Source organism: Marmota flaviventris, chromosome 2 (genome assembly GCF_047511675.1).
Source record: "Marmota flaviventris isolate mMarFla1 chromosome 2, mMarFla1.hap1, whole genome shotgun sequence".
NCBI classification, from domain to species: domain Eukaryota; kingdom Metazoa; phylum Chordata; class Mammalia; order Rodentia; family Sciuridae; genus Marmota; species Marmota flaviventris.
In genome coordinates, this window is record NC_092499.1 from 16,281,889 (window position 1) to 16,297,465 (window position 15,577).

Below are 15,577 nucleotides of genomic sequence, written 5' to 3' on the forward strand. Positions count from 1 at the left end.
GAAGAAAACCTTAAATCTTGTTCGCCTATAGTTTGTACTCACAGGTGATGATTAGACAAGTACAGTTTGACTTGTCTAGTTTAATGGCTGGCACATATTTTGAAGTTGAACTTACGTTTGGATAATGACTTCGGGAAAGAACACTTGAGAATTATTCATTATAGTGTTATAACAGAAGTATGCAGTGTGATTAATAATGATGAGTGTATCTAAAATTGTGCATTGCTATTTGTATGGTTTTCAGTCACGCACCACCAGAATACAGATTTCATTGTACACTGCTATACAACTAGTGACAGCTCAAGACTAGTATTCGGGTTTTTCAGCTCCTGGTTGAGCACTTTTTCCTCAACAACACACTCTTTTTCTATTGGACTGCCATTTTTCTAAATGAAAAGCAATTCAAATATTGGTATTTTCTGTCAACAAAGACAAATCCATTCATGAAGAACATCCTCTATTAAAACCTAATATGAATTTTTAAAAAAATGTTTATTTTTTAGTTTTTTAGGTGTACACAATATCTTTATTTTACATTTATGTGGTGCTGAGGATTGAACCCAGTGCCTCGTGCATGCTAGGCAAGCGCTCTACCTCTGAGCCACAACCCCAGCCCCCTAATATGAAATTTTATACTGTTTAAGGGGACTTAAAAACAGTGCTAATAAAAATGAGTATTGCTTGAGAACTTAATGCATGAGGTGGTCTTCCAAGTGCTTAAAATGGTTTTGCTTATTTTATTCTTCACAACAAAAGTCATCTCCATTTTACAGATGGATAAACTGAGACACAAAGGTCTTAAGTAACTTGTTGGTGATTATATGGCAGAAACTACAATTAGAGAATAGTTCTGGCTCCTTGATCTGCGTACTCAGAATGTAACCTTTGGCAAGTGACAAGTGGCCTGTTATTGTGTCCTTGCCCTTAATGATAACTCCTACAGTGTGGCCTCCCAAATCTGATGGAAATTTTAAGTACTTTTGAGATATTTGATATCACTTATTATAATTTTATTATTTATAATTTACTATTCTGCTTAAAATATGTTTTTGAAGTCACCTGAGGCAAAGAAAGATAAGCATAAGAAAGAACTTGAGTCCTCATGGCCAGCACCAAACTGATGGGAATCCCTCAGGTGTTCAAGGCAGCAACTGTTGGATGGGAAGCCTTTTGTGAGCTTGTTCCCTGGCACAGTTGGAATTATCAGGCTGATGAAATACATCCCCAGAGAATTCCCTGCTGAGAGATTTTCCAAAGCAATATCTGGTTGCACTACTCTTAGATGAATTTGGGGCCTTCCAGATGCAGAATCTACACTCAAGCAAGGAAAAAAAAAATGGTAGAATCAGGAATTCTTTTGGAATATTTGCTGCCTCTATTGATGAGCTGGATCACTGCAGTTAGCTACAAGCATATAAGTGCATTCACACCTGGTACAGCATCATACCACTGGAGGGTTTCCATGCTCCCCTGTGTGAATTATGGACATGGGGATATGACCACTAGGAATTGTTATTCCATTTCAAATTTTTCTTCTACAGGTCATGATGCTTTTGTTTGTTTTGTTTTTAGTACTGGGTATTGAATTCAGGCAGGGGTACTTTACCTCTGAGCTATATCCCCAGTTCTTTTATTTTTTACTTTTGAAATAGGTCTTGTTCAGTTCCTGAGGCTTGCCTTGAGCTTACAGTCTTCCTCAGTTGCTGAGATATAGGTGTACACCACCATTCCTGGCTCATGATTCTCTTATTTATTTGCCTTTTTTTAAATTGAGACTTTTATCATCCTATTTCTTGAATATAGAGTAGTTGGATATAGAATAATATCTGTTTTGCTAATAGTATATACATGTCCATGGCTAGCTCATCCTCTTCTACTTTTAAATATAATAAAAAAAATTTTTGAGGGGGGGGGTACCAGGAATTGTACTCGGGCACTCGACCTCTGAGTCACATCCCCAGCTATATTTTGTATTTTATTCAGAAACAGGGTCTCACTGAGTTGCTTAGTGCCTTGCTTTGCTGAGGCTGTCTTTGAACTCGTGATCCTCCTGCCTCAGCCTCCTCAGCTAGATTTACAGGTGTACACCACCATGCCCAGCATAAAAGTTATTTTTAAATGTAATAAAAATACAATAAAAATTTAATAAAAGTATCTTAAATATAATAAAACAATACTATATTGTATTTTAATTTTTAACTTTTGGGAGGGTACTATGTACTGAATCCAGGGGTACTCTAACAGTGAGATCTACATCCCTATTTCTTTCTTTATTTTGAGGCAGGGTCTTGCTAAGTTGCTGAGGCTGTCACAAATTGCTGAGGCTGGCTCGAACTTGCCATCTCCCATGTTGCTGGGATTAAAGATATGTGCCACTGTGCCTGGTTGTTGTATTCTCTTTAAGGTAATGGAGAACATTAAGTAATATTCTTTCAGGCAATAGAAATCAACCTTTACTAGGTTCTTTATTAAAATACATTACAACCCATATTCAGTTAGATTTCTAAAATCCTCTAATTCCCTTTATCTCCCTATTATCCTTTTCCCCCAGCATCAAAACTGTTTTTATGTTGTACAAGACAACGATAAATTTAATCTGACAAAAGTGATTCTCGGGGCCAGTGTGGTGATGCACTCCTGTAATCCTAGTGACATGAGAGGTTGAGGCAGGAGGATTGAGAGGGCAGTCTCATCAACTTGGTGAGATCCTTAGCAACTTAATAAGATCCTGTCTCAAAAAAATAAAAAGGGATGGGGGATGTAGCTCAGTGGTAAAGCACCCCTGGGTTCAGTCCCCATAGTGTTAAGTTGCAACATCTAGAAATATTGTTCATGTTACTCACTGTCTTTGGTGAGATAAGATAGAGGGAATAATTAAGATTTGAGTTTGATAAAACTTGGAGATCCAGGGCCGGAGGCTTACGCCTGTAATCCCAGTGGCTCGGGAGGCTGAGACTGAAGCCTCACTAAATTGCTGAAGCTGGCTAGTTCAAAGCCAGCTTCAGCAATTTAGTGAGGCCCTAAGCAATTCAGTGAGACCCTGTGTCTAAATAACATACAAAATAGGGCTGGGGGTATGGCTCAGTGATTGAATGTCCATGAGTTCAATCCCTGGTACCCCCCAAGCCTGCAAAAAAGAAAAAAGAAATTTTTTTCTAGCCAGGTGCAGTGATGCATGCCTGTAACTCCAGTGATTCAGGAGGGTAAGGCAGGAGGGTTGCAAGTCTGAGGATAGTTTTAGCAATTTAAAATAAATAACAGAAAATGCTAGGGATGTAACTCAGTGGTAAAATACCCCTGGGTTCAATCCCCAATACCCCCTCCACCACAAAAAAAAAAAAAAAGATTTTTTTCCCCCTAGGAATTAACTGAGATATAAACAAGGGATGGACTGAATTAGACTAAGGTTATCTCACCTTTTTCTTTTCTTTTTTTTTTTCTTCAGTGTTGAGGTTTAAAACCAGGGCCTTATGTAAGTTAGTGCTTTAGGCACTAACTTAGACACTAACTTACATAACTGCTCTGCCACTGATCTACATTGCTAGTCCTATCTCACATTTAACTGACTTCTGTATCACAGTGGTAGAGCACTTGCCTAGCATGCGTGCCTAGCATGCATGCGGCCCTGGGTTCAATCCTCAGCACCACAATAAAAAAAAAGTAAATAAAATAAAGTTATAAAAAAAGTTTTTTAAAAAAGAGAATAGTTATTGTATATCCAGTGCCCTAAAATTTAGGCATTTGTGAATCAAGCTAACAGGCAAGCCCAGAGAGACCCAAATTTATGAGATTTTTAATTCAGAGAAAATCTCTAATTCATTTGTTGGACTGAGAAGAAATGGCCCTCAGCCAGGCACAATGGCTCATGCTTGTAATCCCAGCATTTCTGGAGGCTGAGGCAGGAGGATCACCAGTTTAAGGCCAACCTGGGCAACTTAGCAAGACCCTGTCCCAAAAAACTGTTTTTTTGAAAGAGCTGGGTTGGGGATGTAGCTCAGTGGTAAAGCACCCCTGGATTTAGTCCACAATGCCCTTCCCCTGCAAAACAGTGACTGAGGAAAAATAAACAGTTTTTACTAAAGATTCTTTTCAGTTCTCACTTTTGCATAGTGTTAAGTTACAACATCTAGAAACATTGCTCAGTAGTATAGAGTGTGTGCCTGGGTTCAATCCCAATCTCTAGTACTACCAAAAAAAAAAAAAAAAGATGAAAGAAAGAAAAGAAAAAGAAATTATCCTGTAATAGAACAAACTGGTTAAGTGAAATGATTGAAGAATGAGAGGGTCTGGTTTATCCTTAGTTTTGTGGGTCATAAACAAAAAAACCTTTTATATGGTAGTACATAGAACACATTTGCCCTCTGCCTGTCTTTGGGAAGTAAAATTTTGTCTATGTATATTAAAATTTCCTACTTATTCCTAGTTTACTCTTTAAAAATATGTTAATATTGCTTTAATCTTATAATCAAATGTCTTTCTCTGTAGCACTTCTCAATATCTTGTGTACCATATATTTTGCTTATTTCTCTTTACCTACAGAAATGGAAGCTTTGTGAGAGCTGGAATTTTGTTGTCTTATTCAGTGCTGCATCTCTAGTACCCAGAATAGTGATTGACATACAGTAGGTGTTGAATCAGTATTTATTGAATGCTCAGATGAATCTAAGACATTAGTCCATTTTTCAGTTACACATACAAACACACTTTTTTTTTTTCTTTTTGCTGTGCTAGGGACAGAACCCAAGGCTTCACACATGCTGGGCATGTGTTCTATCTTCGAGTCACACCCCCCAGCCTGAGAAGAATATAGTTTTTAAAGAACTGTCTTTGTCTTACTGTATTTCAGAGTCATAGCTTCTCATTGTCCACGACTGTAAGTAGAAAAGATATGAGCAGTTCATTTGTATAGGTAGTGATTCCATCTCATGCCTTGGGCCTTTCATTAAGTCTCTGAAACTGACTTCATTTATCTCCTTTCCTGATAACTAAATTCTATAACAAAAATCTGGCCACCCAAGGAATTAATTTCCTTGAACTTTACTTTGATAAAATTCAGTATAAATAGAAGAGCAAGATTACTTTTTTTTTTATATTTATTTTTTAGTTTTTGGTGGACACAACATCTTTATTTTATTATTTTTTTTATTTTTATGTGGTGCTGAGGATCGAACCCAGTGCCCCGCACATGCCAGGCGAGCACGCTACCGCTTGAGCCACATCCCCAGCCCAAGATTACTTTTGATTGTTATTTTTTTGAGTTCTATTTATTTTAGTATTATTTATATGTGATAGAGTGTCATGGTGTTATATATATGTCTTGGCTATAAAATAGATAGTTCATTATTTGATCAAGGATTGAAGAACATGGAGTAAAATTAAACAGAAAAGGAATAAAAGCCACTTGCTTTGTGATCACTGCTATCTGTCAAAAGCAAGAAGTACAGTACTTCATTATTTATGACAGGCTTGGTGTAGAGGTAAGCTCAGGGCTCAAATTAGGTTAATACTCTTTAACAGCCCTTGTTAAATGATCTCTACCCGGGATAGACTTTATCTGGGACTATCTCCTCTCTCTTTCCTGATGAAAAGTCTTCTGATTTCACCCTACTCTAAGAAGGGTATCAGGATAAAATTATATTTGCAATTTTATATGGGATTTTTATCAAACCCAGTGCATCAGTGGCTTAAAAAACCCTCCAGTTAATTTGTGTCTTTCTGCTCTGCTTTAAAAATAGTACAGGACTCTTAAAATAGACAAGAAATAATTTTGGAATTAGGAAAAGGTTTACATTCTGTCAGGATTTGGATCTGCTTATAATAGCTGGTGTCTCCTTAAAGAACTGTGATTTGGAGTACTTGCACCTTTTGGACAAGCTGAAATTTGTGAACTACCTTTTCCTCTGAACCAAAAGCTCAGTTATCAAATAATTTTGTTCTCAAAGTCAATGTCAGTTCATTTATACTTAGTTAACCATATTTTCTGAAAAGGAGCCACATGCTGTTTAGCTTTTGTTTTTATTGTAGTTTAAATGGCAGGCACAATTATCTCTACCACAACTCCACCCTTTTTATTTTTTATTTTGAGACAGGGTCTTGCTAAGTTGTCTTGGGCCTCGATAAGTTCCTGAGGCTGGCCTCAAACTTGAAATCCTCCTGCCTCAGCCTCCTTACTTGCTGGGATTATAGGCATGAGCCACTGTGCCTAGCTAAGCTTTTGAGTCTGGTTTCTTTTGGTTAGCATAATGATTTTTTGAGCTTCATTTATTTTGTAGCATGTACCTGTACTTCATCCTTTTTTTTTTTTTTTAATGGCTGAATATTCCATTTTATGTATATAGCACAGTTAGTTTTTTCATTTGTCTGCTGATGGTCATTTGAGTTGTTTCCTCCTTTGGCTATCGAAAATAGTCCTGCTACAAACATGAGTACATATATATTTGAGGACCTATTTTCAGTATATACCTCTGAGTGAAATTGTTGGATTTTTTGATGATTCAGTGTTTAACTTTTTAAGGATCCACGAAACTTTTCTGCCGCATCCGGCTAACGGAGCCGAGTCCGGCGAGGGACGTCGGGGTTAAAAATACACAGGACACCAAGGTTCTTCATCCAGGAGGGAGCATGTGCGCGCGCGCTTTATTGCCGGATTTGTTCCCCTTATATATATTTTTTTAACAGCTGCGGGAAATTACTCAAAAGTGAGGAGGGAAGAGTAATAACTGCGTCCTTGGGTTACCATCACGTCACCATCCCCTATCAGGAGGCTCGAACAGGTCAAGATGTTCCCGAGACACATATGTGCGAGGCAGATAAACAGGGAACCGCAAGCCTGCGTCATGGCCTTGTGAGCTGGCCACATTGACATGCATAACAAAGAACTGGGGGTTGAGTCCCCAGGGGCCAGGGCGGGCCTACTATCAGCACTTTTCCACAATAGCTGAACCATCTTCCATTAGCAATACTTAAGGTTTTCAATTTCTTCACATCCTCACCAACACTCATGGTCTTTTCTTTTTTTGCAGTATTGGGGTTTCAACCCAGGCCCTTGCACATGCTAGACAAACACTCCTTTCTCATCGGTATTCTAGTGGGTGCAAGGTGGTATATCAGGTTCTGGGTTGCATTTCCCTGTGAACAATGATTTGTATCTTTGCATGTGCTTCTTCACCGTTTGTGTGTCCTCTGTCAAGAATAATTGAAATCCTTATTTTAAAATTGGGTTGTCTGTCTTTTGTTGTTTTTAGAGTTCTGTATATATTTCAGATACTAGACTCTTATTAGATATATGATTTGCAAGTATTTTCTCCTATTCTACAGTTTTTTCTTACTTTTTTTTTTTTATTTCCAGTACTTGGATTAAACCCAGGGGTACTCTACCACTGAGCAACACCCCCAGTCCTTTTTATTTTTAATTTTGAGACATGACCTTGTTAAGTTGCCCAGGCTGGCTTCAAATTTTTAATGCTCCTGCTTCAGCTTCTTGAGTGTTTATTTATTTTTATGTGATGCTGAGGATTGAACCCAGTGCCTCACATGTGCTGGGTGAGCGCTCTGCCACTGAGCCACAACCCTGGCCCTACTTGCTTGATATCGTCTTTCCTGCTCTGGTTTTTTATTTTTGACCCCAGGGGTACTTTACCACTGAGCTACATGTCCATCCCTTTTAATTTTTTATTGATTTCTTAAATTTTGAGACAGGGTCTCATTAAGTTGCTTAGGTCCTCACTAATTTGTCGAGGCTGACCTCGAACTTGCAGTCCTCCTGCCTCAACTTCCTGAATCACTCAGATTACAGGCGCATGCCACCATTGCATGGCAACACTGTTTTGATTTCTGTAGCTTTGTGGTAAGTTTTGAAATAAAGAAATATGAGTCTTCTTTGTTCTTCTTTTTCAGTATTGTTTTGATTATTTGGGATCCTTTGCCATTTCTTATGAACTTGAAGACTGGCTTTTTTTCATTTCTATGAAAAACTCTTCAACTTTGTTGAGTTTATTTTGTTTAGTAGTTTTTTTGGTGGAATTTGGGTGATGTTCTATATAAGACAGAGATTTTCTTTTCAAATATTTATTTTTTGGTTTTTTAGGTGGACACAATATCTTTATCTTTATGTGGTGCTGAGGATCAAACCCAGTGCCTCTCGCATGCCAGGCCAGCGCACTACCACTTGAGCCACATCCCCAGCCCAAGACAGATTTTCTACCTGTGCACTTGTATATGGAGATAATTTTACCTCCTTTTCAGTTTGGGTGCCTTTTATTACTTGCTTAATTGCTTTGGCAACAATTTCCAGTACAGTGTTGAATAATAGTAATGAACATTGGATCCTTGTCTTGTACCTGACCTTGGGGAAAAGCTTTTGGTCTTTCACCATTGAGTATGATGTTAACTCTGGAATTTCATAAATGCCTTTCATAATATTAAGAAATTCTTTTCTGGGCTGGGGTTGTGGCTCAGTGGTAGAGCACTTGCCTAGCATGTTTGAGGCCCTGGTTTCAATCCTCAGCACCACATAAAAATAAACAAAATAAAACTATTGTGTCTAATTAAAAAATAAATATTAAAAAAAGAAACTCCCATTTCTAATTTTCTAGATTTTTATTTTTATCATGAAAGGGTGTTGTGTTTTTTGCTTTTTCTGCATCAGTTGAGATGATCATGTGACAAGGTGGGTTTTCTGTTATGTTAGTAATATGGTATGCAGTATTTCACTGGTTGTTTTTTTATGCCTTCCTTGGATGAATTCCACTTGATTATGGTATAGAATCCTATAAATGTACCTATAAATGAATCAGTTTGCCAATATTTGTTGATGATTTTTGCAATCCATACATATTTATAGTTTTGTTTATTAGTAGGTTTCTGTTGTCTGCTTTTAGTATTAGGGTAATGCTGGCCAATAGTGTGTTAGGAAGTATTCTCTTTTTGACCCTTATCCCCACCACATCCTCCTTTTTAAGTTGGAAAGTTAATTACCCAGATTCTCAAAGATTTTTATCTAAGACAAACAAGAAAGAGTCAGAAAATTATTTGCCTGGTGAGAATTTTTTTTTTTTTTTTTTGTATGCAGATTGAACCCAGGGTTGCTTAACCACTGAGCCACATCCACAACCCTTTTTATGTTTTATTTTGAGGCAGAGTCTCACTGGGTTGCTTGGGGCCTTGCCAAGTTGCTGAGGCTGGCTTTGAACTTGCAATCCTCCTACCTCAGCCTCCCGAGCCATTGGGATTATAGGTGTGTGCCACTATGCCAGGCTGCCTGATGAGAATTTAATCACAGTATTTTACATTCAGACTCTGCCTACTCATCCCAAAAACAAATGATGCCTTAGTCATAAAATCTCATGGAATCAGATATTGCTACTTGATTAAGTATGTATAGAAATCTAAGAAAGTATTGAATTCAAAGACTATAATGTGAGATTTTGTTACCTGTGTATAAACATTTCTAGTAGTGATTTTAAAAATATGGAAGTATTTAACAAGATATGAATTTGATTTTGGCCAACAATGACGTGTGTGTGTGGTGTGAGATGGTAGGGACTGAGCCTAAGGGCCTTGCACGTCCTAGATGAGGAAGCATTCTCCCACTGAGGAACACTTCCAACCCAAATTAACTTCTTTTTTTGGTATCAGGAATTTAACCCAAGGATGCTTTACTGTACCACATCCCGTGCCCTTTTTATTTTGAGACAGGGTCTCAGTAAGTTGCTTAGGGCCTGCTTAAGGCTGGCCTTGAACTTCTGATCTTCTTGCCTCAGCCTCCTCGGTTGTTGAGATTATAGGTGTGTACAACCGTGTCTGGCATTAACTTCTTTTTGAGATAGAACTTGAACAAAAGGGCAAGTGCCTCAGAAAATACTTTACTACAGTATAAAATGGTTGAATGTTCAAATGTCCCAAATCTTAGACTCTCATATTTAAAATCGCTTATCAAGAAATAATTGGCTAACCCCACCATTCTTTTTAATTGCACAATTAAAGTCATTGCTACTTCTTTCTAAAATGTAAAGTTTGTGAAGAATTAATGATGCAATTTCACAAATATATCTGTCTGTGAATTTGATTTTCTATCCATCTGTTGCATGAGTAATTGATGTATTGCTAAAGTAAACTAAGCACATTTTAAGAGTTTTTCTTTTAAAACATACCTTAGTTTAGAATGTTACAGATTATTAAGTAGATATTTTTTGGTCGTTAACACTCTGTTCATGAATGACACAACCACAAATTACACAATAAATGTATAGTTTTATAATCCTCTTAAAATGTTTTTTATTTGAACCAAGTCCAACTGTATTAAAAGGAAAAAGTAATTATACAAAGTATGTTTAAGATCTTTTTTTAAACTATATTTATTTTATTTATTTATTTTTATGTGGTGCTGAGGATCCAACCTAGCATTTCGCACATGCTAGGCAAGTGCTCTACTGCTGAGCCATAAACCCCTGTTGAAGACCTTTTAATTTTGAATAAAAGCGATGACATTCTATTTTGACCAAAGCAGTTTTTTTTTTTTTTTTTCCTAGAGTGAGTACTGGGGATTGAACTCTGGGGCACTTGACCACTGAGCCACATCCCCAGCCCTGTTTAGTGTTTTATTTAGAAACACAGAGTCTCACTAAGTTGCTTAGTGCCTCGCTTTCACTGAAGCTAGCTTTGAACTCACAGTCCTCCTGCCTCAGCCTCCTGAACCACTTTGATTATAGGCACACAGCACCGCGCTGAGCCCAAACAATTTTTGATCCTATGGGATTCTTATCCTGGGCCTATTGTCAAGGCCTTTGTGTTTATGGAAAAAAAATAAATGTTTGTGGAATTAAGTGCATAACAGTGTTATGCATTATTGACCTACCATGGTAAATTCAGTCCAAAACTTAAGTGCTAAGATGGAACACAAAACATATGGTGAAACATGCTGGTGAATACCTATAATCCTAGCTACTTGGAAGGCAATTAGTGAGACCCTAAGCAATTTAGGGAGACCTTGTCTCAGAATAAAACATAAAAAGGCCAGGGAATGTGGCCCAGTTAAGCACCTGTGGGTTCAATCGCTAAAGTACTAAAAAAACCAATCAAATAAAACCCCATACAATACATAAGTACAGTTAGGAAAGTTTGGGAGGGAGGAGTCGATTGATTTTGTAGGTATTTGGCCAAATGAGTGAAACTAAATAATCTCTTAAAAATACATTAGTTTTCTATAGCAAAATGTATTCATGTATTTTTTGCCACCTAGTCTTCCTGATGGAGTTCTGAGAGAGGTATCACCTTGTTTTATGTATGAAAACTGAATTGGACTGATGGACTTTTCCAATTCATAGCTAGCCAGTGCCTACTGGAAATTAAACCCAGAACTTTGAACTTTTGAGCATCAAGCCTTTTCTCATGAGCACATTTTCCTCATAGAAGGAACAGTAGTTGTTCCTATTAATGTGATACATATTCTATCCGTACAAATAACATGTGATCATTTATAATCATAATCACAACCTTGGAAAATAATTAGTAGGACTTGTACTTTTGGTTATGGTAATGTGATTTCCGTGCAGCTTTTCGAGCATAGGGTGTCATTTGCGTGAGTTTCTCCTGCATAATGCTGAAGAGGGTGATGTACACTGCAGTGCTTTTCAAACTAATTGTGCAAGAATTACCTGGGAGGGCTGGGGATGTGGCTCAAGCGGTAGCGCTCGCCTGGCATGTGTACGGCCCGGGTTCGATCCTCAGCAGCACATACAAATAAAGATGTTATGTCTGCCGAAAACTAAAAAATAAATATTAAAATTCTCTCTCTAAAGAAAAAGAAAAAAAGAATTACCTGGGAATTTAGTAGCTTTTTGGTGGTTGAGGGAAAATACTTGGAGATAATACTGGCTTTGGAGTTTAACAGATTGAAGTTTCCACTTGAAAGTTAGTGGCAGTGATTTGATTTACAGTATCTCTACAGTTCATGGAAGAAAACCTGGTGCATTGTAATGTTCAAGATATTCTATTCATATGTGATGCCTGAGGTGGCAACCAAGAAGCAAGAGAATATTCTTTTTTTTATAATTAAACCAAATTTACTATATTCCTGAAGTATTCTAGGAGTGTGTTTGTATAAAGGGACAATGTTCATATTCCTCTTTCTTGTAGAATTTATTTGATTAGACTGATAGAAAAGATAATTCCTTTGTAGGACATTTTAAGAAAAAATAAATATTAAGGGTATGTTTGTATAATCTTTCCCCCAGCAAATTAAAAAAATCTTTTTTTTTTTTTTTGGTACCAGGGATTGCACCCAGAGGCACTTAACCACTGAGCCACATCCTCAGCCCTTTTTATTTTTTATTTTGAGACAGGGTCTCACTAAATTGCTGAGGCTGGCTTTGAACTTGGTATCCTCACAGGCCACTGGGATTACAGGCGTGTGCAAAAGTTCATTTTTTTATTTGAATGAGGATTACAGATCAGAGAAATAACCTGAGTATTATTTCTAGGTTTTCTTGTTGCTCTAGAGCTATACTATCTAGTATGATAGCAGCTATTTAACTCAAGCAAAGTAAAATTAAATGACACTAAAAATATAGTTCCTCAGAGGTCTAACCATGTTTGAAGTACTAAGTAGCCACTTGTGGGTATTGGCTGCTTTATTGGATAGTGTAGGTACGGTACATGTCCACCTTTGCACAAAGTTCTAGTTGACAGTCTTGCTCTGGAGTTTTAAGCAGTGAAGGTGTGATTTTTTTCCCAATGGCTTTGATCTGTAAATTGATTTTGAGGTAAGCACTAGCAGTGGTCTGAGGCTGCCATTCAACTCTTAAGTGTCTTAGTACGCTTTCAGGTTGATCAGGCCCAGGGCTACTATTTACTGATTTAACTGGACAGTTTCATTACACAATCAGTGAAATCTAAATGCTAATACTTGTTATTTTATTGTGTTAGGTACAGCTTTTCCTATGTGTGTGTTTATGTGTGATAGAATTCACTTTCACATTTTGCTCATTAATTCAGAATTTGTTTTCCACATTAAACTTTAATTTAAAGCATTATGGTCCCTTTAAATTCCTATCTAATCTTGGGGCAGTTGCAACTTTTCTATATTGCTAAAATTTTAATTTATATAATTTGTTTACAGAAGCCAAATTTGTGACTAGTGAAAAGTTGGGTTAGCTGTATTTTGTCAGTGTTCTCCTGGGTAGAACCCCAGTTATGCTTCTTTTAAAATATTAATTATGATAAATTTGATAGTTTGGTAATCAAAACACTAAGCATAATGTTTTTTAGTAATTTTTGTTGTCCTTAAAGCCTGTTTGTGACATGACATAGGACCCACTGCATGCTGATGCATAGCCATAAATGTGTTTCCTTTTTTCAGAGTTGAAGAAACAATCTGCAATTGACTCTTGCCACCAATTCCTGAATACAAGTTATCTAGAGATAGGTTTTTGTCCCATTAGGTCTTGCTGTTGTCCCTTTCTGAGGAGAGAGGCAATAGGAGACTGCTGCCACTTGGTCCCAGGTCATAGACTGGTACAGTTGAAGTCATTGGAATCTTTTTGTGCGTTACTGCCTCCTTCAGTGACCTTCTGTCTTTCCAGGTCACTTACTTCAGCCTCTGGTACTACAACAAGCAAAATCAGCGCCGATGGGTAGATTTGGAGAAACCTTTGAAGAAGCAACTGGATAAATATGCATTGGAACCTACTGTCTATTTTGGAGTGGTGTTTTATGTGCCTTCAGTTTTACAGCTACAGCAGGAGATTACCAGGTGAGAAATTATATGCTGCCTGTTTTTGGAAAATAGTCTCATGAGATTAGAAAAGTGAAACTATGATTGAAGGCAGGAGATAAGAGTCTGAAACTTTACCCTCCCACCATATTACAAGGAGGCTCTGGTATGCGAAACGCCAGTGTTTTATTGCATGTGGGGTGAGTTGTGGGTTCACCAGGCACAAAGGGATGATTAAAGGGAGAAATGATGTTTTTACCCTGCCTGTGAACTCTTCTTATAGTGACGTCACCTTCAGTGTTTTTGTTGTTTTTTTCTGATCTCTTGTAACAAGGAAATGAGAGGTTTTTAAAAATGTAGTTATAAAAACTTGTGTTCATTCCCCAAAGAAATCTGTCAAAAGATTCTTGAAGTACTCCAACTCCAGAAGCCAGGTACTGCAGACAAGTGGGAGAAAGAATTGGAGGGTGGGGGCGAGACAGAAAGGGAGAGGGTCAGACAGGTGGCTAATAGGTACCCTTCTGCACCAGAAGAAGCAGAAAGGAAAGATGGTGTTAAGCGTGACAGAGGCACTGAATGTTCTTAAGATTTTATATTCTCCCTGAAGAAAATCAAAACAGTTTGACCTGGGGATATAGCTCAGTGTTAGAGTGCTTGCCTAGCTTGAGTAAGGCCAAGGGTTCAGTCTGGGGAAAAAATTGAATTCTTGAGCTTTCCCGAGTTCTCTGAAATCCACCACTTTTTAAAAATGATTTAATCCTGTTAACATTACTCTGGAGCCACACTGGACTACTGCTCATGCCCTGAACATGCCACACACCCTTTCGTCTTTGTGTCCGAGGTCTGTCTCATATTTATGTACTGGAATCCTGTTTATCTTACAAATTATAGTTCAGAAGCCACCTCCTCCATGAAGCTGGAATGACCTTTGCCTTCTCCAGACTGTCCTAGAGTTTGCTTGTAACTGGGTGAAGATGACAGTTGTCATAGTCTCTCATTGTGGTTATTTGTGTACATATCTTTTTCCTAGGTTTTAAGTCCATATTTTCTTTAGCTTTACCTTTCTTATGAAAGCTAACAGTACCCTGGAGAAAGTAAGAACCTGATTATGGCTTGTGAAGAGAGAAATGGAGCCAGGAGGAAAAACATGAACTGATCATCTTAACTCATTTAAACCTTTTTTGAAGGTACACTATGATCCAAGAGCTAGGTTGGATAATGTGGGAGATGAAGATACACATGAAACACTTCATCCAACTGGCAGTTCATGTAAATAAGCAATCAGAGTAGCCTATGATAAATGCTTCATTAAAGCTCTGGATCCATAGGGGCAGGCATGCAGATCCTGAACAGGGAAGGTAAAGAAGCTGACTTTTGATAGACTTTAGAAGAAATTTTCTGGTTAGCGGGAATAACCTGGTCAAAGCAGAGGAGTTGGGGTTGGGGTTGTGGCTCAGCTGTAGAGCGCTCGCCTAGCACATGCAAGGCACTGGATTTGATCCTCAGCACCACATAAAAATAAAATAAAGGTATTGTGTCCAATTACAACTAAAAAACAAAACAAAACAAAAAAACAACAACGGCTGGTGGTGAAGGTTTCGCATATTACCTGGAGAGGAGAGAGAAGGTTTGAAAAATAGGCATGTAACTAGTCAAAAAAGCATGTTACAATGAGGAAATCTTGTTCAAATTTTAATGGAATGCCAGGACCAAATGTACATTTTTACAAAATTCACCTATAATGTAAAGTAATGTAGAAGTGGCAAGACCTCAACAATTATAGGCAATAGGGGACTAATTAGGAATGTCTGTGCTGTAATCTGGGACTTAGTCTAGAACATAGACCTAAACAAAGGCATTTGCCAT

At 37.7% G+C, this 15,577-nt stretch overlaps 1 protein-coding gene across 3 annotated transcripts in view; it reads left to right on the forward strand.

The window, feature by feature from the left end:
• Positions 1-15,577, forward strand: part of Ptpn21 (protein tyrosine phosphatase non-receptor type 21) — a 75,965-nt gene that overhangs the window by 13,916 nt on the left and 46,472 nt on the right. For all 3 annotated transcript variants that reach the window (XM_027931703.2, XM_071607617.1, XM_071607618.1), the window contains exon 3: positions 13,581-13,750. In XM_027931703.2, the coding sequence (XP_027787504.2) occupies positions 13,581-13,750 (170 nt within the window). The remainder of the gene's footprint in view (positions 1-13,580; positions 13,751-15,577) is intronic.